This window comes from Parasteatoda tepidariorum, chromosome 10, assembly GCF_043381705.1.
Source record: "Parasteatoda tepidariorum isolate YZ-2023 chromosome 10, CAS_Ptep_4.0, whole genome shotgun sequence".
NCBI classification, from domain to species: Eukaryota; Metazoa; Arthropoda; class Arachnida; order Araneae; family Theridiidae; genus Parasteatoda; species Parasteatoda tepidariorum.
The window spans coordinates 70548826-70573087 of NC_092213.1; the positions used below are offsets into that span (position 1 = coordinate 70548826).

The 24262-nt window shown below is 29.9% G+C and overlaps 1 protein-coding gene across 1 annotated transcript; it reads right to left on the reverse strand.

The window, feature by feature from the left end:
• Positions 1-10242: 10242 nt before the first annotated feature.
• On the reverse strand, positions 10243-23799 carry LOC107452883 (achaete-scute homolog 1). The gene is made up of 3 exons (XM_016069505.3): positions 22393-23799; positions 11335-11444; positions 10243-10394 (listed from the first exon to the last, which is right to left on the reverse strand). The coding sequence occupies exon 1, from the start codon at positions 23092-23094 to the stop codon at positions 22429-22431; it is 666 nt and encodes a 221-aa protein (XP_015924991.1). The 5' UTR covers positions 23095-23799; the 3' UTR covers positions 10243-10394; positions 11335-11444; positions 22393-22428.
• Between the last annotated feature and the right edge of the window lie 463 nt (positions 23800-24262).

Here is a 24262-nt window from a genome sequence, read left to right on the forward strand (position 1 = left end):
TTACAATAATCGCACAATCATGGTTACATTTATAAATTTTTATTTTCTTAAACGCAAAATCGAAAGATTTATCACAATCGCTGAAAATATTCAAATCGATTAAAAAATGTTCGAATTGCATTTTATATTCACATTCACATCGGGCTCCTGACCTCGCGTCTCATTAATAATCAGCTCGCGAGTCTCCTTACCCCCCGACCCCTACTTTCCCCAACATCATCAAAACCTTCACCTTCATTAAAACTACTCTTTCGTAAAAACCGCCAAGGTACCTCTTCTTTAGAACGACTTATTCATTATAAGTGCGATCGTCTGCGATTGACGCAAGACACTGGAAATGAAACCCCCCTATTCGCGCGTCTGTCGCGTGGATCCCCCTTCCCTCCTGTTTCTAATTCCGGGTGTTTAATTTTTCTGTTAATAGCTTCCCCTTAGGCAAAGCCAATCAGTGATCCTTTCTTCTTTCCATTTTATTTACCAGAAGAAAGAAAAGATATGCGAGTCGGCTTCGTCTCATATGATGTAAAAATGTATGATGGGCTTTGTATTGAGTAATTCGTTGCGCAATGGCTCATCTTGGGATGATATAAAATTGGAATATTCATATATGGTTCGAGATGTTGCACATTTAATTGGGTTTGATGTATTTTTAATTGTTTTTCATTAGTGACAGTTCCAGTTTATGTTATAAATTATCTTACTGATTTCTGTCGTACGTGAATTGAATTCCGTAACTGACGTTAACTGTTGTCAAATTTTAATGAAGATTCTTCGAATTGTTTTAAATCTTTGTTAGTTTTATTAAATTTTTTTAAACACTTTTTTATGTCAATTTTATTTTAGACGGATTTCTAAGTTATGGATTTTTTTTTTTTTAAATCACAATTTTTAAAGAAAATTAAAATGATTCGATTTTACATTGGACAATTTAAGGTATCAAAATGCCTTTGGCACAGATTTTTTTTTAATTCAAAATTACTTTATCACATTTTTTGGTTTCGATCTAATAAAGAAGTATGTCGGATTATCAATATTTATAATACCTATTTAAGTTTTTATTTTGAGTGGAATTCTTTTAGGAATCTTCTTAGTAGAATTCTTTTAGGACTCTTCCTGGTAGAATTCTTTTAGGAATCTTCTTAGTAGAATTCTTTTAGGAATCTTCTTAGTAGAATTCTTAGAAACTCTTTAGAATCTTTTTTTTTTCCTTCTGTGGCTAAAACTTTTGATCTCCGAAACTCTTCGAAAAAAAAATTTTCTCCAATTCTTCCCCAAATTTAGCTTTGACTCATAATTTAATATTTTTCCACGAGCAATTTTTTCTGTTACCTTTTTATGCATTTTAATAAATTTCGGAAAATAATCGGATTTTAGTGTATTACATGGGCATGATTCATTCCCTTCCTCGCCTCTGTTAGCAAAAATAAGGAGATCCCATATCCCCCATTTCTTTAGTTGCTTACGTAACATATGAAGCCCTTTAATAATTTTAAATTTAAAATCTTCCTCGCCTCTTGCTTGCAAAAATAAGCAAATCCTATATCACCTATCCCTTTAGTTGCTTACGTAATATATGAAGCCCTTTAATAATCTTAAATTTATTCCCTTCCTCGCCTCTTGCTAGCGAAAATAAGCAAATCCTATATCCCTTTAGTTGTTTACATAATATATGAATGCCCTCTAATAATTTTAAACATATGATAAATAAATATGTAATTTTGAATAATGATTTCAAATAAATAAAAAATACTTACTAAAATAGAGAAAATACATTGCTTATCATGATTTAAAAAAATGTAGTCCCGGATTTTTTATTAAATTAAATCAATTTTGAGAAGAACGCTCTAAAGGATTTTTAATTTATTTTATCACCTTTTAAAAGCATTTAAATAAGAAAAAAACGTTTACCTCTGCCTTTCAAGTTTTAAAGAAAAACAAATAAAAATGTAAAACCTTTGTTTATGAAAAGGACATAAACGGTAATTTACTACTTCCTTACTTCATACATAGCTGTTTAATCCATCAGTATACCTTTTTCGATTCCGAACTGATATAGTCTAATGCTTCATTATTTCTAACAGGATAATACTTTAAAAAATAAATAACATAATTTCACCTTGATTTTCATCCATCTCCTTTTTTACGCAGGAAAAAAAATTTGTCGAATGTAGGTGCGGTCGAAAATCGTCCAGAGACCGATAATTTCTAAACTGCTCCCTCTCTCGATCCATCATCAGAACCAACGATCCCCGAACAAAAAATGAAGGATTGAATCACTGTTGCCAACGACGTGATGATATTACCGTGCTAAACAAAATTATCCCGCTAAACAGCAGTTGAGACGTTATCGTCTGAATTCACAAATTGCTGCCCACGCCAAACGACTTTTGTCTTCCTAAATCTTTCTTAACTGACAGGGCATTTCCCTCATTTCTCAAATGAACGACATGTAATTGGGGATGACTTTCCACCAAGGTACGCATAAGCACTGTTTTAAAAGTTCTGGGGCGTTGTTGAAATAATTGGACTTTCGAGGCGCCGAAACCTGCACTTTTGGTTTCAGTTTTATCGCCTGCCAATCGAAAAGCGTGAGGTGATTAGTTGATTGAAAATAGCCGCGTAAACATATCAACTGATTATATCTTGATCTGATCAATCATATCAGTTTTTATAATTTACATACTAAGCTCTAAATTTTATGGTATTAATGATCTAAATTTTCTAGAATGTAATACATATGTAGAATCTTTAAAATCAGTGAACTGGCAACAGGAAGTAGGTAAGTTTGAATTTTTGACTCGAAGAGACATTATATCACATATTTGATTATGAAATCATATGAATATTGTTTTCATATATTGAGATCATATATAGAGTCATATATTGAGAAAGAATATAATATAAAAGATTATTTTAGTTTGAAGACGAAATACAAAATAGTTTTTTTAATAGATCTATTTTCCTTTATTTATTTTTTAATTAAAGTATTCTTAATTTAAAATGCAACTAATATAGAAAATTAAATAATGACTTTTATTGGGAGGAAGGGTTATTTTATAGAAAATATTTACAATGCAAGACAAAGTCAGGAAACATTTCTGGAACTTATAATTGTAAAATGTTGTCTCTACAATGTTATTCAACTATTACCGTAAATACCATGAAAGACGTAGTCATGGTAGCTTTCGTCTCATTCATTATGGTGTTACAATCGGTTCTTCACCATGCTTAAAACCGTTTATAATACATGATGGGATGGTACAGAGGTAAGTGCGCAAGCTTGTTAAAGATTGTTCCTCAGGTTCTAATCCAGACGATAACTGAGAGATCTTTCAGTCATACTTTGTATACTTTTCCTCCGAGTGTATTTACGTTAAATATGGCATTTGCAATTAAAAAAAAATTTATTTTTAATATCAAAACTTTTTTATTGTTAACTATCAGAAATTTTTGCAGTTTAAAAACAACATTTTCCGTATTTGTTTTTAAACGTCATTGAAGATTTTTTGTACGATCAAGACTTATAAACAATCTAAATTATGCACAATAATTTCTTTTTCTCTTACATCTCCAAACATCTTATCAACCTTTTTCAAAAGTTCTTGCAGACCATTTTCAAATAGACAACAAAACCATTTCAAAAAAATAATAATAATAATAATAATAATCTACCTGATTAACTATTTTTAAAAACATTTTCATTATTTTAAAAAAGTCTATTTGGCATTTTCTAAAAGGCCTACTTGAACATTTCCAAGATGTCAAGATCGTAAAATATATCCGTTTTTTTTTCGGAATTTTTCCACATATTTAACGGTTTAAAATCTTTTTGTTGGCATAACGGTTTTCAAAAGTTCTACTACAAAACCACTTCAACTTCAAATGAAGTAACCCAGGTTTGAATCCCAGCATTGATTGGTCGTGGCAAAGTTCTGCCTACATGAAATATTCAGATCTGGTTCAAGTACAGATTTAATTCGTAGCTTTCACGGAGAAAACTTATTCCAAAATTCTGCACAGACAACAGATTTATTTTCGTTGTAAAAACTTGTTTTGTTACAGTAAAAAAAAACAGTTTGATTACGGATTATCTTCGTAATTTTTACAAAAAAGCTTGTTCTTGTATGGTTAAAAAAAACATTGAGGCTACGAATTAACTACGTAAATTTTACGATTTTGCTCAACCAACTCAGCTACTGGTTTAAAACCATAAATATTACAGTTTTAAACCGGTTTATGCTTTTTTTTTTTTTTTTTTTTTTTTTTTTTTTTTTTTTGCAGTGTATGACCATTTCTAAAAAACTAAACATAATAATTTCAATTCTAATTGCCTGCATCTGTGTCCAACATCTTAGACGTTCCTCTCCGTCAAAAAAATAACTATAATATTACTTGATTTAAAAACAATTAAAATTCATTTCAAAAATATATAAATGGGAAATAGTTGACATGTTTCAAGCGCTCAAAAATAAGTGCCCATTTCTGAGAGCTTGAAACTTGTCGACTGTTTATTTCCAATTTGTTTATTTTTTAATCAAATGTAGTTATTTAATTAAATAATAACTTACCACTTTATTTACTCGGGATTATTCAGCTAATAATGTAATAATTGATCAATTAGTATTGCGCACACAAAAAGAAAACTGTAGTGTTTGACAGATGCAATAAAGATATATGCATTAAAAAATTCATTTTGCAAAAATTCTAAAATTCGCACTTTGGGCGGTACTTCGAATTCGATTCTAAATACAAATTTCATAACACGAATTCTTATAATGAAACATAAAGAATTATTTCAGAATGTTAAAACCAAAAATTATTCCTTCTAATGATGATGCATTGAAAGTCTACTTTGTAGACACATTCTAACAGAATCGCGAATCTATATCCTCATTTTTCACTATACTCTATTAAATATTCACTGTACTCCATTCGTTGTGATACTATAATTTGCATTAAGATGCAAATCGATTCATAGAAAACGATTTTTTATTCTTTCATCCGTGCTTTTATAATACTTGCTTTCTCATTGGTCCATTTAAGCAGGCGATAATTTCGAATTAATTTGTTTTCCTAAAGCGATTTCATCGTCTGCACTAAGTACCTAATTTAGCAACCGATTTTCACTAAAGCGTGGTTTCTTTCTTTTTTCTTTTAATCGTTTTATATCGAAAATGAAATGGAAGCAATCACTCATATTCAAAAAAGATAACTGCTTTTTAATCTAAAATATTAATTCCACTGCTTAACAAATTTTAATAGGAATTTCTTATTTTTATCAATCTGTTTACATTTTGTTTGTTTTTTAAAAAATTATATCAGGAACTAAATCTAAACCAAATTATATTTATAATAAATGAAGTCCTAACTTTCACATAAAAATGCAGAGTAGTTTTTATTGTTTGGCAATTTTATCATTTACAATAATAATATTTTCAAACATACGAAAAAATCAGTTTAAAAAAAATAAAGCAGTTCTGATGATTTTCGTTAAAATAACTCTTGGTGTCACTGCATTTCTATGTAAAAGTTCTTCGGTAGCTATTTTGCTTTTTTAAAACTGAGATTTGTGTATAATAGACCTGCTAGCTTTTTGATAAAAGTAAACCCCTGTGGGTCTGATCATGAAGTGATTAATCCGAGTCATTTTTAGTGTAGAGAGCAACCCGACAAGAGTGGTAATAACCAGGACGGTCGGGTCTCTACTTTAACAGAGGTACACTTTTTTGTAAATGAATTTTTTTATGATCTTAGCGTTATTCATTATGAATATTTGATAATTCATCCCATTTTTTGTAAATATTTTTCCTTCTTGTAATTTTCGTTTCCCTACTTGTAAATATGTCTTGTACTTTTCTATACATTCAATTATTTGTTACTTATTACCCTGGCAAAGTGCCATTCTTTCTTCTCTACCTTTACATCTGCCATTATCTGTTGCATTTTATGTAATCTGCGTATTGTTTTTGTTTATGTTCTCATTAAAGAATGAATGGGAAAAGGACCATTATTGGCCTCAGGAGCCCAGCTAGACCAAACAGACCAGACCAGACCTATTGATAAAAGTATTGCAGTGATGCATCATATTCCCGACATCAATAGCATATACATAACCTCATTTTCATCATATCTTCTTAGCTCAAGTTCATACTTTTACAATATAGTCTTATTACCCTACTGCATGTAATTACATGGCCAGANCAAAAGTATTGAATTACAAATGAAAATAAGAAGTAGATTTTTAAAAATATTTAATAATATTTAAAATATTTAAAAATAATTAAATATTTAATTGTTATTAATATTTTTAAAAATATTAAATAAATAATATAAATTCGGCCTACAGTAACTTTAATGTGCACCTATGTATTAAACAAATAATGTGCAAAAGATATCTAATTATAAAGATATAGAACTTTAAAAGGGTTGGTATTAAAACTTACATAGTAGCACACAAAATATTCAATGAGAAAATTGAGATTTGTCTGCTGCAACCACCAGAGAATAGATATTTACGTTTAAAATTTACAAATGTGTGTGTAAATATTTTCTTCCAAAATGAGTGAGTGGTTACAAAAAGTTAAATTGGATAATTTCTTCGAGAAAATTTCTGATACGCACATGCTAAATTATATTAACAAAATACAAAAAAAATGAAATAAAATAGAGCTACATACACGATTATTTTTGAATTTGAATAAATATTTTCCTGGGTGCAAAACCAAAAAAAAATTTTTTTTTTTTGCCCCGTTGATATGCTAAATTTCACAGAAACGAAGAAATTAGGTTTCTATTAACGACAAAAGTATTGAAAACCCATGTTGATTTTTTACGAAAATTGTCCGCAAAAAATGACAATTAATATATTTTAGTTCGCGGGCCACAAAAAAAGGCTTCGCGGGCCGGATGCGGCTCCCGGGCCGGCTGTTGGAAACCCCTGGTTTAGACGATATCACTAAAGTTTTTATTTTAATTTAAAAAAATTAATGGATCTTTTTAGAATCTCTAGGATCCTTAATCAATTAAGTTCCAACGTTGAAGTCTTTTTGAAGAAACTAAGACTGGAAGCCCAATTATTTCCATCGTGAATTTTATCTTGGAGAAACAATGCTAAATAATTTACTGATAATAAATACTGATAACTTACCATTATTTATTTTAGTATAAATAACCATATTTTGATAAGGAATTAGGTTATTGTGTACTTTTAAGCTAAAGCGTTTATTAACAATGCTAGAAAATTTAGTATTTTTTCTAAACATAATAGTTCGATCACTTTTCCCAAAAAATTCTTCTAACTTCAAAACTAAATTTTGAACTTTCACAACGAGTCTCAAAGGAGTTAGTTTGTTAAATTACTTATTTTGATGAATTTTGCCCACACTTAAACAATTCACTGTCTGATTATTTTTTATCAATATTTAAGTGGCCTGTATAGATCAATCTAAATCAAATTCAAACTATCAATTTAATTACAAAATCAATACAAATAAAATTTAATGAATCAATCTAAATCTAATTTAATCATTGAAATAATTTAAACACATATACACCGAAGAGCCATTACATTATGATCACCCTGCTAATAACATGTCATGTAGGATCACCTTTAATCCTCAAAACTGCTAGCACCCGCTGTGGCATTGATTCCACAAGGTGCTGATAGGTAGTCTGAGGTATCTGGTACCAAACGTTCACCAACTGGTCTTGCAATTCCCTCACATTGCGAGGGGGTAGCGTGGCAGCACGAATTTGGTTTTCCAAGTAGGACTACAAATGCTCTATTGGATTAAGCTCAGGTGAATTTGGGGGTCAAGACCTGATTTGAAAGTCACTGGAATGTTTTTTGACGATTCGACCCTTATGACATGGTGCATTATCCCGTTGGTAAACACCATCCCCCGCAGGAAAAACTGTCGCCATGAATCGGTGAACCTGGTCTGCAACTATGTTCAAGTAGCTTACAGACGTCAGGGATTGTTCCATGAGGATTATGGGTCCAAATGTGCCCCATGAAAACATTGTTCCGGGGTGAGAAACGATAAAAACCTGGGCGAGCCCATTGTTATAGATGGAGGGTGGTCATAATGTAATGGCTCTTCGGTGTATAATAGATCAGCTAGCTTATTGATAAAAGTTATCCCCTATGGGTCTGATCAAGATGAGATTAATCCGAGTAATTTTTAGTGTAGAGAGCAACCCGACAAGAGTGGTAATAACCAGGACTGTCGGGTCTCTACTTTAACAAAGGTACACTTTTTTGTAAATGAAGTTTTTTTTATGATCTTAACGTTATTCATTATGAATATTTGGTAACTCATCCCATATTTTGTAAATATTTTTCCTTCTTGTAATTTTCGCTTCCCTACTTGTAAATATGTCTTGTACTTTTCTATACATTCAATTATTTGTTACTTATTACCCTGGCAAAGTGCCATTCTTTCTTCTCTACCTTTACATCTGCCATTATCTGTTGCATTTTATGTAATCTGCGTATTGTTTTTGTTTATGTTCTCATTAAAGAATGAATGGGAAAAGGACCATTATTGGCCTCAGGAGCCCAGCTAGACCAAACAGACCAGACCAGACCTATTGATAAAAGTATTGCAGTGATGCATCATATTCCCGACATCAATAGCATATACATAACCTCATTTTCATCATATCTTCTTAGCTCAAGTTCATACTTTTACAATATAATCTTATTACCCTACTGCATGTAATTACACAGTCAGAACATCAATGATCCATATGAATACTCCTTTACTTCATTTGCATTTCACAACCTCATCGAAGCACCACACAGATCAAGCTCAAGATGAATGGGAAAAGGGCCGCAAGCTGTCTCAGGTGCCTCAATATTTTATACAGTTTAAGTTTTATTGAAAAAGTGTTGACAAGATTTCAATAAAATCCTTCGAAACATTCTACTACTGGGGGGAAAAGCATTCTTGGCAAAGCGTAAATGTTTGCAGGTATGCTATTGCATTATTAAATTTAAAAACTGAATTCAGAATGATTTTACTTGCAATAAATTAAACCCATAATATTCTGCATGATTATCATTCTTTGACAAAATGCAATAATTCATTAGTCTACAATTCATTCATTTTTTTTTTTAAATTTACGTTATACTGCCACATTAGAAAATCTTTCCTGGAACGAGAAAAAGCTGACAATTCCAGAGATGCCAACTGTTCCGTACAAGCCAAAATAATTTAAAAAACGGTAAATAATTACCAACTAAATTTTGCAAATACTTGACTAATTTTGCCTGCTTTTTTAAAAAGTTTAAAGGGACATAATTATAAAAAGTGGTGAATTATATAAACCTACGAATAATTTCGAAATAGTTGTAGATAAAAATCTAGTAAATTGAATTTATTTAACCAAGAATTACAATTAATAAGCCACCACTTAAAAATATTTATTCGCTGTCAGGAGCAAGCTGGCATCTCCGCAATTCTCCCATTTGATATTTATTTGAAATTTTTATCCACAAAGTTCAGTAATTCATTTTACAATAGTTGCAAAGGTTCTTTTATATAGAAAAGTGATAGATTATTTACTCTTTATCTCAATGATAATGTTCTAGTTTAAAGAGAAGTAGCATATATGGCATGGACATGCATATTCAAACTTGTAATGGAAGCATCTGATATAGGTATTTGAGGGTATATCCGAACTACTACTTTTTTTTATAATTGTATTCTTGTATATGAGAATGATCTTTCGTTGATAGAATTTTTCTGGTAGATCTATTATGACATGTAGATTAACAGAGCCATAGCATTCAACATTTTAGAAATAGCTACCACTTTGCTCACAAAATTATTTATTATTTTTACTATTGTCCATGGAATACAATGACCTTTATGAAACACAAAGATGCCAGCTTGCTCTCAGCTTTGTAAAAAAATATTTTCTGGTAGTAACCAAATTAAGTTTTTTTTTATTTAGCATTTTTCATTTTAAGTAATTTTCCACCATTGCATGTCAAAAATTCAAAGTATCATATGAAATGCAACTTCATTGCTGTTTTCTCGTAGGGACACTTTTAAAGAGTGGACGTAATTATTCTTATTCTACAACTTTTAATATTTAATTCGCTACCAATTAATTAAAATTTTAGTAGAAAGTTGATCAGTTGGCATCCCTGGTAACATTTTGTCATCACTTTTTAAATTTTTCTCCGTTGTGTACATTATGTATTATATTTTCACCTAAATAACATAACAAAAATACCAATCATCTATTTTATTATTTTTTCCATGTTTCATTCCAATAAAATATTAAAAAAAAGAAAATAATACAAAATTATCAAACACAGAACAGAAAAGGTTTCACAAACAGACATAAATCCTTGAGTTAAAATTGCAACTTGTTTCCAGAAACTGAAATTGAAAACAAAGACAAAAAATTAAAATTAAGCACATTAAAACAAATGACAATTTTTAATAAAATTTTATAGATTTATTTAAAAAAATATAAATAAAAAAAAACAAAGTTAATAGTTTAGAATGGTAAATTGCATTATAAAGCTCGCAATTGATGATTATTGTATGATGATTATTGATGATAATATGAATGGAAGCATAGCGTTTGACTTTCACGATTTTGGGGGGTAGAATTTTCCTTTTATAGTTATGATAAAATTTTGATTATAATTCAAATAAAACCAAAACCAGGACTAATGTTTTAGAAAATTAAAAGAGTTTTGTTCGTAAAAAGTCCATATTTAGCTGATACTTATTTACTTGTCTGACACTGCTATCAAAAGAAATGTAGCAATTGTTTCCAATATATTTGTTTACACTAATTGGAATGAGACTAAACCTAACTCAACAGATAGAATAGTTTGAACGTTATAAGGTTAGAGTAGTTTAGAAGTTATAAGGTTAAAATAGTTTAGAAGTTATAAGGTTATGCTTTTATACGAAGTATTATATTTGAGTTATAACAATTTACACATAAAAACCCTTCTAATTTCGTAGAAAAAAGGGTTTTAAATAAAAGAGTTAACACATGGATATCGTTAAGGACTATAACTGTATTATCGTTCCAAAATTTAGAAAATTAATGCTTATAAAAGGTGAATATCAATTGCTATAATATATTGTAACAAAAATATAACACTTTATACTTGATTAATATTAAATATTTATTATAATTGTTGTAAAATAAACTATTTTTAAAATTGTTTTAATCAAAAATACTAGAAATGGAGACAAGTGTTCTCAACGTGTCAACACGTGATTGCATTTAAAATGCATTATAGTGATGTAAACTAATCGATTTTATACATTAAAATAAATCATTGATTTGTATACTTACCGAGAGTTGTTAATTCAGTAATGTGTTCTTCATTATGATGACTAGAAATGTTTATTGGCACGGTGAAATATTGCTTCTCTTGTTCCTCGAATCACTTTTTTTTTACAAACCTGCAAGTAAATAATTTGAAACATAAAATTTAAAGTACAAATTATATTTAAAAAAATAATTATAATTTTAGCAAATTTTAATCGATTCATCTGCATTAATATACAGGGTTTGCATAAATGTATGACCCATGGAGTTTCACAAGACTGTTACATGATATAAATGTTTAGTATGTGCACCCTTGGTCATCCGGCAGACATACCATTATTTATCCAGTTCAATATCAAAGTCCGACAAAATAGCACTGATGCGTTCCTGCGGTTGGCATTGGGCAGTACATAAACTTTGTTCTTCACAAACGTACCTACTTATGTAAGTTGGGGATATGTAAATTTTGTCTTTCACGAGTTGGCCAACTTGTTTGCAAGTTGAAAATACATGAACTTTTTCCACCACAAATTCATGCACCCGCAATCCCAACGATCATGCAGGAATGCATCAATGCTGTTGTGACAGGCATTGCTATTGAACGTACATGTATGGAAGAGGATTACAATTTTGTGACTAAGGCTGCACACACTGAATATTTGTATTGTATGTATAGGAAACTTGGTGAGTGTATATATGTTTTTATGCATCATTCGTCTCTCATAGGTCGCTTATTTGTAAATAACCTTTTCATCAAAACTGGATGAAATTGTTAGGCTAACCCTACACAATGCATTCAATGTGTTCCGTAATCACTGCTTTTTATGGTATTTGTTTTAAACCCTTGTAGAAAATATAAAAATCGAAGACCTCGCAAATTTATACTTAGTTGATCATTAGAAACACTTAAAAGTTTCAAGTGGCAACGAAGTAAATTTTAGTATTTTTACACCCACGCTTCTCAATAATGATTTATCAGATTTTGGTTTCTTCCTCGCTTAAATATTAATTTACATTTAATTCTTAAAATTAGATGATATTATGTAGCATGTTCAGATTCTGTATATTTTTGACTTCAATTTATAAGAGGATTTTAAAAAATATAAATAAAGGACGGCAAATATTCTTCCCTTTGTATACAATATTGTTCAAGGTGGTTTGGCATTAATGCGTTGCGCACATTTTATCGTACGTCAAATTGAGAAGAGATATTTAATAGAGTGGTAGACTCTTAAAAAGCAATTTCAGAATTCTAGGTAATATTATCATCATTTTAAAAGCCTCACCACGATGTAGCTGGAACAAAGTGTCGTTATATATGAATTTTTAAGTCATTCATATGTAGTGGTGCCTAAAATAAGTTTAAATGGGAAAAAATAATGTCTTTGAACATTAACTTAGTCACCACTAAAAAGTTTTTTTACAAACAGCGTGGAAAATTGGCAGGTGTGCATATAAATGATAAAATGTTTATACGCAACATCACTTTGTTGGAACTCTCTCGTTGCGAAGCTTTAAAAATGATGACAGAATTACCAAAAATTCTGAAAGCTTTTGTTTTTCAATGTCTAACACTCAATAAAATCTTTTTGCAAAAAGCTTAGTTGTTGCCAGGCATGTTTAAAATATTGCGTTTTTGCAACAGTAGTCCTGAATGGGTTAATAAACTTCCATTTTTGCTCACTGTTTGCAAAAAAAGAGGGAAGAGAAAGAATACAAAGTTTCTAATTTGCTCTAATTAGTGAGACGAGTCTAAAAGTGACATAAAATACTAATCAAATTGCTTAGAGCTCCAGGGTAGATGATCAACTAATCAACGAATATAGAGAGGGGAAAATTATCATCAAGCGTGGGCAGGTAATTAAAGTGGACACTTACAAGGTAAGGCCACCACCCAGAACGACAAGCCCCGGGCAATCGTTAGATAGTGTGTATCAGTGAAATATGTTAGCTTGTAAATGGTTGAAGAAAGTGACACCATTATTAATCATTTATAAATAATGGCCGATACTCTATGTTGGTGGCACGTTTATGATGACAGACATAAAGAAGAAAATTTATATCCTTCAACTACTACGAAATTTCCGTAGTTTCAGAAAATACTTTTCCTCAAAACAACAAGGCTCATGTATTAATATTTTCAAAGATGCCAAACTGCTTTGGGCAACGGATAAAAATTTTCGAATGGAAGTCTTTTATTGTATGTTTCTTGGTTTACTAAATTCGATTTGTATGGGTTTTTTTCCACCACTACTTCCAAATAATTCAAAAACTTATATCATACGTCGCTTTTTTACAGTAAAGCTGTGTTGAGTCTTGTAAAATGTTGGCAAAATAACCAAAAATCTGCAAATTTCAATTTGTTGTTCTTTAAAAGGCCTATCGGAATAACTGGAGCAAAGCGACGTTTAAATTAATCCTTTAAGACCCAGCCAGAACAAATTTTACGACTTATATTTTAACCCAATTTATGCATAGTGGTAATATATTCACGTTTATACTAAATTTTAAAAAAATTTCTCTAATACCTACCATTTTAATTTGAAGAAATATCCACTACAAACCTAAAATCAGATCCTAAATTTAATATCACAGCAACCGTATTGCCTACGAACCTCAACGAAACCAAACAAAATGACTAATACTACGCGATGAATAGGACAGGGCTTTGCGGCCCAGGCGCCCAGATCCAAAAGCAAGACAAGATAAATTTAATATCAGATATGTTTTCTTGCGTTGCCGACTGGTAATTAACTACGATGAATAAGCAAGAACCGAAAGCCCTAAACAAATACTTTTACATTAAAGCATTAAAAGTCAATAGTGTATTCTAGTGTGCACGAATTACTTTTAAATTCTTAGGCTAATGCTCAGTCCAAAATAACTTTCCAAACACTTTCTTAGATTTCGAGCTATTCATACAAGAAAAAAATCACACTTGAATTCAAAATTTTATTAGGAAAAATTGATATTAGCAACATTTTATCATTATTTTTTTCAGATTACTATTGAAATTGATTGCAATGAATGTTTTTGTTTTAAACATGAATAATTTGAAATAAAAGGCTCTGATAAAGTTTTTTAAGTTCTGATAGAAGTTTTAAGAAAATCATTTTGTTAAAACAATTTGAACTTTAAATCAGTACCACTGGAAAAAAATACTTCGTAATATTGATAATAATCTGAAAATACTGAAAGGTGCAATGATTAATTTTTGCTGTATTCTTCGAATAATTTATAAAAGATTTTCCATAGGATAGTATTTTTATATTTAAAGTGATACTGAAATTTATGCTTTTTTATATTCTTGAATACGTAAATTTAATTAGAAATGACTTGGGACATTTCCTACATATAAATAATGTAAACATTTATATGAATGCCTGATATTTGTACTACTGCCACTTAAGAAAATCATCCTTGCAAAAGAAAAAAGTTATTCAGAGTGATAAAAATACATTTATCAATTTTAAAAAATATGAAATATTGTAGGATGGGTAATGTAGAACTCTTGGGATTTCAAAAACGTGAAATGTTCAATATTTTTCTATATTATTATTTTAAGACAAAAATTAGCAACAAAAAAAAGCGCCCATAATTAATTATAATAAAACTATTAATTATATTGAATCAAAAGTTTAATCAAACTGAAATTGTTCATTATACGGTCAGAAGTCTATTCAAAATTAAATTGCTCATTTTATAGGTTGAAGCCTATTTAAAATTTAACAGCTCATTATGCTAGAGGTAAGTCTATTCAAACTAAAACTGTTCATTATGCTAGAACTAGACCAATATGCTATGCTTTTTTATTTTCTGTTACATCCATATAATTGAACAAGTTATCCATATTATTACGTTTAACACAAAAGAAATAGACCATAATCATTTAAAACAATAAATCCAGAAATCATATAATAAAAACAAATAATTATTCTTAAAGTAACAAATTTAAAAAACAAAATTACCAAACTATTTTAACTAAATTACTAGCTTATAAATAAAAGTATTAGATTAGATTTTTATTTCTTTCCTGATAACTAAAAGTTTGATTTATTGCAAGATTAAACAGCCATTAAGCTATACTGCGCTGCACCAGCACATAGTTCCACATTTATTCTCCCGAATGAAGCATTTAAGCATAATAAAATTTAAAACATTCACCAATAAAAATAATATCTCATTTCCTTTCTTTATATTCAACAAAATTTTGTCACCTTTTATCGGAATTGATATTAAACGCAACTTTGCAAAACAAAGTAACAGAAAAAAAACCTCTTTTCTTTTAAATTAGAACATGATTAATTGTGCAAAATGACTATTTAAAGGAACAAAAACAATATGTTTAATATTATTTTATATTAAATCTTTTTGATGCACATTTCATTTATATATAGATTGATCGAAAATAATCGGAAAACAATTTTAAGACTAAAATCCATCAAAAGACTGAAATTAACCTCAAATATTAATTATCGTTTTCCCTTCTTTCAAAGAACATTCAATATTCCCATTTAAAGGCACAGATCGTTTTCATTGATTGAATAAATTAAATGTGTAAAATAATCCATATTTATCAAATGCAAGCAATCTGATACGTTTAATAATATCTTATAATGTTTTTTGATACGCATTTGATGTACAGAAAATTTAATTGGAAAAAAAAGTTATTAAAAACAAATCAATCAAAAGAACTCAAATCAACTTCAACAATATTCTTTTAATTATCGTTTTCACCCTTTTCAAAGAACTTTCAACACTATTCATTCAAATTCAGAAATCGTTTTCACTGCTTGAATGATTTCATTAATCTTTATAAAATCGTTTTGAACAAAACATATGTTTTTATATACATATTTCGGAATAAGAAAAAAACGGAGAAGAGTAAAAATCATTCTAACGTCAATCTAAAGATATTGATTGTGAGATTTCCTTTCTCAACCGGTTAGTGAGAATACATTAAAATGTTCGAAAATGCTGTGGGCGACCCATGAAATGTTAAAACTATTCCAATATGTGACAGTAATGGCTTTTAAAAATGCTCACTGAATCTTAAAGATGTGGATTCGGTAGCGATATATATTTATTTTGCTTCTATTTCGTTATTGTTTAGTTTTTGATTGATCATGGTGGGCTGGGATTCGAATTTTTATTAGTTGCAAAGCAGCGAAAAATTTTCGTTTGAGTTATTTGAATTCTTTTTCCAGCAAATCACGTATCTAATTGCCAGATTCCAAAGTAATTAATTTAATAGTTTATTGTTTTTGTTTAAAAACGTGGCATACATTGCTTGAGCTTTTAAAGAAATAATTGACGTTTTAGTCTTGAATTATTATTTTCCCATGGTTTTGCTTTAAGAAAGATTAATGGAAAAAGAGTATCGTAAATATATTTTTTTTCAATGTTTAGAAATTTTACTACACAGTACTAAGCAAAAAGGCAGTATTTCCAATATTAGGTTGATAATAGATGTACAAATTTTTGTTTTCGTACTTAAAACTTACAATATTGTGATTTTATTAGACTGCCACTGTGCTAAGAAAACGTAGTACTACATAATTTTTATTAACAATAACTATTAGTAACCGAATAAGTAAGGTCGTTACGGAAAATTTTCCTTATTGACAGACAAAATTAATATTTTAGTATATAAATTTCGGTTTTTATGTACTATTACAAATCAATTCATCTATCAATTAATGTAAGCATAAATGATCTATTAGTTAGAACCTACCTAATTTCTTAATTATTTAACTAACATTTTAGGAAAATTGCTCCATTGACTGTACAGAGCAATGCATAGATGGATTTTTTTTTTGTATCTGCGCATAGTGCTAAAGATAATTTAAAAAAAATTATTACAACAAATACTTAATTTAATGATGAGGTGAAGGGGTTCGAAACCTAGTGGTGTCTGGTCGATAAGAATTCCGCACCCGGCTCGCACCGACCACAGTGATGACGTAAAATTATTCTCAGTGATAAAAAAATCATGGGTTAGAGTCCCCTTGCCGTCAGGCTAACCGTGGGAGACTTTCCTCTTCATGTAACGCAAATACGGGTTAGTTCCATCAAAATATTCTCCACGAAGGCAAATTTCTCCCGATGCTTGATCTAGGAGTTCCCTTGTCTTCTTTATTAAGTTCAAAATTACAAGGCTACGGAGTTGGACCTTGGTATTCGGAAACTGAAAAAAATTGGGTCGGCTGTTCAACTATGGTTATAAAATAGAATATACTACATTCACATTTATCTCTTTTTCCTGAAGAAATAAACTACCTTTGAAGTCATGGTCAAAATTACTTTAAATTAAATTTATCAAAGAAATAAATGGTAAGCATATATATTACTACCACTTTAAATGTAGAAAAAAAAATTTCATATAAGTTAAAGATAGCTATACTGCATTTTATTAGGGTCATATACAAATAAATACTTGCAAACTTTTACGCATTTGGAGCAACATTTTATTTTTAGATTTAAAGTGGTAGTAAATATATAAATTTTTTTTTGTTTTATAAACTTAATTTTTAAATGATTTTGATCACCACTTTTCCTAAAAACTTAAGTATATATATTAACATGTGCTACTACAGAGATGCCAACTGCTCCGGACACGCCAAAATAATTAAGAAAATGGTAAATAACTACAAACTAAATTTTGCAAATATTTGATTAATTTTGCTTGCTTTTGGGAAGGTTTAGCATGACATATGTACCTTGAAGTGGTGAATTATATAAGCCTGCGAATTATTTAGAAATAGTGGTGGATAAAAATCAACTCAATTTAATTTATTAAAACAAGAATCACAATTTATAAACTACCACTTTAAGATATTTATTTACTGTCCGGAGCAAGTTGGCATCCATGTTTGCCTGCTTAAGCTTTGCCCACTTTATTAAAACTACTCCAATATGCGGAGCAGTTGGCATTCCTTTATGAAGTATTTATTCCATAGTAGATACTAATATTAAGAAGATTGATATCAGTTGTTAATTTTTCCAGGTGCGTACGAACTCGGGTTGAACTTAGACTAATCAATGCTGATAAATCACCCGATTTTGTCGAGAGATATTTCTTTTTATAGTTAAAGTGGTAAAAGAAAAAAAATACTTTCATACATTTTTATATTGGTTTAATAAAATTGATTTACTATAAATTTTTGATCAACACTACAAACAGTTTAAATTAATATATAAATTTCTTATAATTCCCTTTTCTAAATATTAAGTTTTTGAAAAGCTAGTAAATCATTTCAGCTTGCAGTCTTAAATTCATTTGTAATTTCGCTACCACTGCAAAGAATTTTATTCAGAAAACGGCATTTATGGCTGTCATTCTAGTTCAAATTATAATTTTGAAAAAAAAAATAATGATAATAATGGAAAGAAGGGACTTTCTTGAAATTCAATGGAATGGAGTGACGGCTTTTTGAATTAATCAATGAAAGCGTCTTAATTAAATTTAGAAAAGTTTAAAAAATAGCCCTGAAATGAAAAATTTAGCTACAATTAGAGCACCAACCACAAGCGTAAATAGTGTTTACTATTATTATGTAACTTTTTGCATTATTTAACCCCTTAACGCACAGATTTTTTTAAAGAATATTAACGGCCAAAAAAAATCACTTTTTTTTTTTTAATGTAAAAAATCACACTTTAGAACATTGTCTTTTCTATTGGTGAACAATTTTGATATACTGCGCTTTTGTTCCATGAAAAAAGGCTATATTCAGAGATACCAACTGCTCCGGACAGGCCAAAATAATTAAAAAATCGACAAAAACTACAAATTAAATATTGCAAATATTTAACTACTCTTGCTTGCTTTTTAAAAGGTATAGCATGGCATAAGTATTGTAAAGTGGTCAATTATACAAGCTACGAATTATTTAGAAATACTGGTGGATAAAAATCTACTAAATTTAATTTATTAAACCAAGAATCACAATTGATAACCTGCCACTTTAAAATATATATTTGCTGTCCGGAGCAAGTTGGCATCTCTGTATATTTTATTCTTGAATAAATAAGTGTAATAGCTTACAATCTTATGCAAATGATAAATATCAATAAAACGATTTTTTTTTCTTGGCTTTCACATTGCCATTTTCAATTCTCGATTATATTCGAGTGTGAAAAATTATTGCAGCATAAAATACAACGCCGCTCGAATTATCTCGAGTGTGCACAGTTTGGCCTGTTTAGCGTGCTCGAATTAATTAGAATGCAAAAGTTAAGGGGTTAAACACATTAACGCAACATAGGAAAATCATAAATATATAGTCAACGTGTCATATAAAAATCATAACTACGCAACATCATGTCGGCTAACTTTTACTATTTTCAAAAGTTTTTCTCTCTTTGGTAGGATTATGCCATTTAAATTCAGGTTAGAAATTGGAATTTCATTAAAACTTAACCAACACTTAAACAGAATTTTAGAAATTTCACTTCACTTATTAAATTGAGCTTGATACCTGAGATAAACATGATAGGTAGATAAATTATATAAAAATGAAAAAAGTTTTATATAGGAGAGGATATTCTTTAAGGCATTGTGTAATAATGGATGAATTTAATATATAAATTTGATATCTTCACTAAGACACATTGCTAAAAAATAGTGCGCCGCAATAGGTCTAATGTATTTGTCTTCTTCAAGGTTCTGATACTGAAAAATTTTATTCAAAGCTCGTTGTATTGCACTTTAGAGCTTTGGAGAAAAATTTCTGGTTTAACACGTTGAATGCCATGGGGATCACCGGTGGCCGGCACTGAGTTTGTTCGCAGAGCCACGGGGGTCACCGGTGACCGGCGAAGCCAAGATTATTAGAAACACATAATTCGAGTAAATTTTTTATATTATTATCGTTATTAAAATGGTTTGAAGAAATTAATTTAATATAGAACACACAAAAATAGTTTCATTTATATACACAGAGATGCCAACTTGCTCCGGACAGCGAATGAATATTTTCAAGTGGTAGTTTATTAATTGTGATTCTTGGTTTAATAAATTCAATTTAGTAGATTTTTATCCACCACTATTTTGTAAACAATTCGTAGCCTTATACAATTCACCACTTTAATCAGTCACGTGATGCTAAACCTTTCAAAAAACTAGCAAAATCTGTCTAATATTTGCAAATATAGTTTGTAGTTATTTATTTACCGTTTGGCGAGACGAGCAGGCCATGTAAATTCAACGTGTTAATTCGTTTCAGGTTGATATATAATTTTGATTTGTAAGTAATAGAGTTTGAAGCTGTTGCCATTGATGTTCTTACATTTTAAGTAAATTTGAATTTAGAAATTTCAAAGAGTTAATAAACGATAAATATGTTTAAATTATTTTTAATCATTTCTAATGAAAATAAAGTGGTAGTGCATAAAATTTGCTACCACATTAATTATAAAAATAAAACCTTCCGAGAAATCCGGATAAGTTGACAGGTATGCAACTTCGTTCCATTTGATATATTTATGGAGCTTATAATTTGTAATGCATGCGAAATTATTATAATTGCCTACTAAATACTCCACACTCTTGCAAAAGATTTTATAAAGTAATTGAAAGTTAGAAACTAGCTTAAGAAATTCTGTTTAATTTCACTAATGTTTCATTCGTCTGATCAAAGATAATTAGAACTATTGGTGCGTTTATGAAAACATTTTTATCAAAAGGAAAAAAAATTCTTTGAACAAAATTTAAAAAAAAGCATATATTGACACAAAGTTTACAAAATCGATAGAAAGTATTTGTTCACAAAACGAAGCAAATTGGCATTTCTGAAAATGATACCGATTGCTCTTTTTGCTCTTTAATATTCAAAATTTGTTGTTAATTTATTTCTTATTTCAATGAAAAAGTATTTTTTTTTTTATTCATTAATTTAGGATCCATAAAATAATTTTCATCTTCATAGTAAATAATTAAAATTCGAAACTATTATGCATCTTGAAAATTATTTATATAANAATATATGTGCTTCATTTTTGTAAGAATAGTGGTGATCAAAATCATTTAAAAATTAAGTTTATAAAAGAAAAAATAGTATATATTTACTACCACTTTAAATATGAAAATAAAATCTTCCGGAAAAGTTGGCGGGTATGCCAATCTCTTGCAAAAGATTTTCTTAAGTAATAGAAAGTTAGAAATTAGCTTGCGAAATTCTGTTTAATTTCACTAATGTTTCATAAGTTTGATCAAAAGATAACTAGAACTACTAAAGATTTCATGAAAAAAAATTTTTTATCATTATTGCTTTGAAAAGAAAAAAATTTCTTTGAACAAAATTTATTAGAAAAGAAAGAAGAAGAAGCGTACATTGAAACAAAGTTTACCAAAATCGATAGAAAACATTTGTTCACGAAACGAAGCAAGTTCATATTTCGGCAAATAGATACCGATTGCTGCTTTTTCCCTTTAATATTAAAAATTTGTTGTTAATTTTCAGTTTATTTCTTATTATAATGAAAAAGTATTTTTTTATCATTTATTTAGGATCCATAAAATAATTTTTATCTTCATAGTAAGTAATTAAAATTAGAAACAATTATCTATCTCGAAAAATATTTATATAATAAAAAATAAATCAAGCATTAATCATTCCATTTAGGAATGATTAATGCCTAAATTTGGTAAACTTACAAGGAATTTGACTTACGCAAGCTTAGCTTTAATTTCTTTCATAATTTTTCGTTGTTTTGATTCGATATCGTTTTCTTTTTTAAATTATAAAACACGATATGTCTCTTAAGTCGTCTGCTAATTTATATTTAATTTAAAACAAACAAAGAAGCTACGCTGAGCACTAACAAGTTATTTAAACATAAAAACATATCTGCAAAAAATTTTACACTCTTTTTTTGAGGAAATATTTCTCTTAGTTCTTTATTCTTGATTTAATAACTTTTATATAAAAAGTATTCAGTGCATTTTACTGAAAGTTAATAGTCACGCAGTTACGAAAAATACATCGATCTGCGTAATTAATGCAAAAATACTAATCTAATATAAAAGACAATGAAAAACAAATTACATTGATTAAAAATTAAATTAAAAAAATCACTCACCATTTACATATATACAGACGTAGATAAGAACTCTCGTTATAAGGTAGTCCAGTCCATAATACTAAAGAAATCGTCATTTTCGTCATCTTCGAACATAGGTGTGCTGCTGCCTGAGTCCAACAACATGACAACTGGTGAAGGTGTTGTGCAGTAGGAAGGAGATGACGATGTATCAGGGGGTGGTGATGAGGAAAAATCGTCAATAGAAGCCCCTGCACTGTCCTTGTCGTCATAACCTATAGCATCTCTCAATTGTTTGATGTACTCAATCGCAGCCCTCAGAGTCTCAACTTTACTCAGTTTTTTATTGGCTGATGAAGATGAACTTGAGCCCCGGTTTTTCGGAGATTGCTCCGGTGACGATGACACTCCTAAATGGGGCGGAATGTGATCTCTAAGGGCAGAGAATCCGAGATTGACCAACCGAACCCTTTTTCTCTCACGCGCATTTCTTCTTGCCACTGATCTGGCTTGCTGCTGGGGCGTACGTGGTTGACCTCCCCTCCTTGTGCGTCTTTTTGGTCCAATCGGCTCGTTGGATACTCCGCCCACGCGATCCAATGGCAGCAACAGTCGGTGCGGGGGAGGTTCTGTTTTCAACTGGTTGGCTATCAGGTCGACCGGCGGGCTAGATAAGCTTCCGGATGAGGAACTATTGTATTGTTCTGGAATCATAATGGATATTTCTTCATTACGTGCCATTTAGATGAGCTTCACAAATCGTTTGGTAGTTTCGCTTTTGTAACTGAAGTGAAGAATAGTTTGTCCTTCCAGTTTTTTATTTAAGATTTCATATCTTTTTTCTTTCTTTTTTTCAAAAAAACAGTTTTAAATAAAAATATTCTTTAATTGCTTATAACTGCTAACACATATTTGAAAATTTGTGGAACAAATAAACTTAATAGATATTTCAATCTGCATGAATGTTGAAAGTCTTCAGCTGGCTATTGTCCAAACGATAATTCAAAAAGAAATGATCAGTTTCAGCTTTAATAAATATTAAGCAAACGATATTCTTGTCAAATTGATTTTCATCCACTTTTATCAAAATAAAAAAATTTTCTTCCCTGTGATTTTTTTTTCTTGCAAACGATAATTTAAAATAAAATAACTTGCAAATGTTCTTTTGAAATATAGCGAATAAATAAAATAAAGAAAAACTTCCCACGCTGTCCGCTCTTCTGATCTTTTTCAACCGTGAAGGAGACCGTCTAGTCCTCCGCAAGAGCAAAAGTGATTCTCTAAATAGGGAGTATCGAATTCCAGACTAGAGAGAGAAATCTTCCTGGCCCAGTTTTTCATAGCAGAGTGGTTCGGCGTTAAATGATCTTTTGCCCCTCACCGCATCGCTTTATCTGGCCGCTAACGGTCATTACGTTGCGCTGAGAAAAAAGACTGGTTTCTTCTGAGGAGCATCCTCCAAGGGGAGTGGGAACCCCCTTCAAATCCCCCCTTTGACTCGTGACGTAACTAGGCGCCCACCTTTGACTCGTCGTTTTCCCTGGAGGTTGAGGAGGGGTTTTTTAGGGATATAAATGTTTTAGGTCTTTTGTTAATTGTTGGTGACTGTTTTTACCGCGGGGTGGCGCCGGGTCGTGGAGAGATTTGCTCCAGTATTTTCATTCCCTCATCCTCTATTTTCAATTTGTTCTTTTGTTCTAAATCTAAAATAATCGTTTTTGCATCGAAAAAAGAAATTTTCGTCATTGTTCTTCTTCATTAAACTATCGTCTGCTCGGTCATGGAATTAAATCAAATCGTGTCTCTAACGATTGTGCTTTATAATTTGGAAATGTTCACTGGAAAAAATTATGCCCTTAATCTAATTTTAAAATTTGATGCGCTTTGCTTGAATAAAAAAGATGATCTT

Bases quoted from the DNA above. Each gene is read 5' to 3' on its own strand.
- LOC107452883 (XM_016069505.3), bottom strand. From the start codon at position 23,094: ATGGCACGTAATGAAGAAATATCCATTATGATTCCAGAACAATACAAT.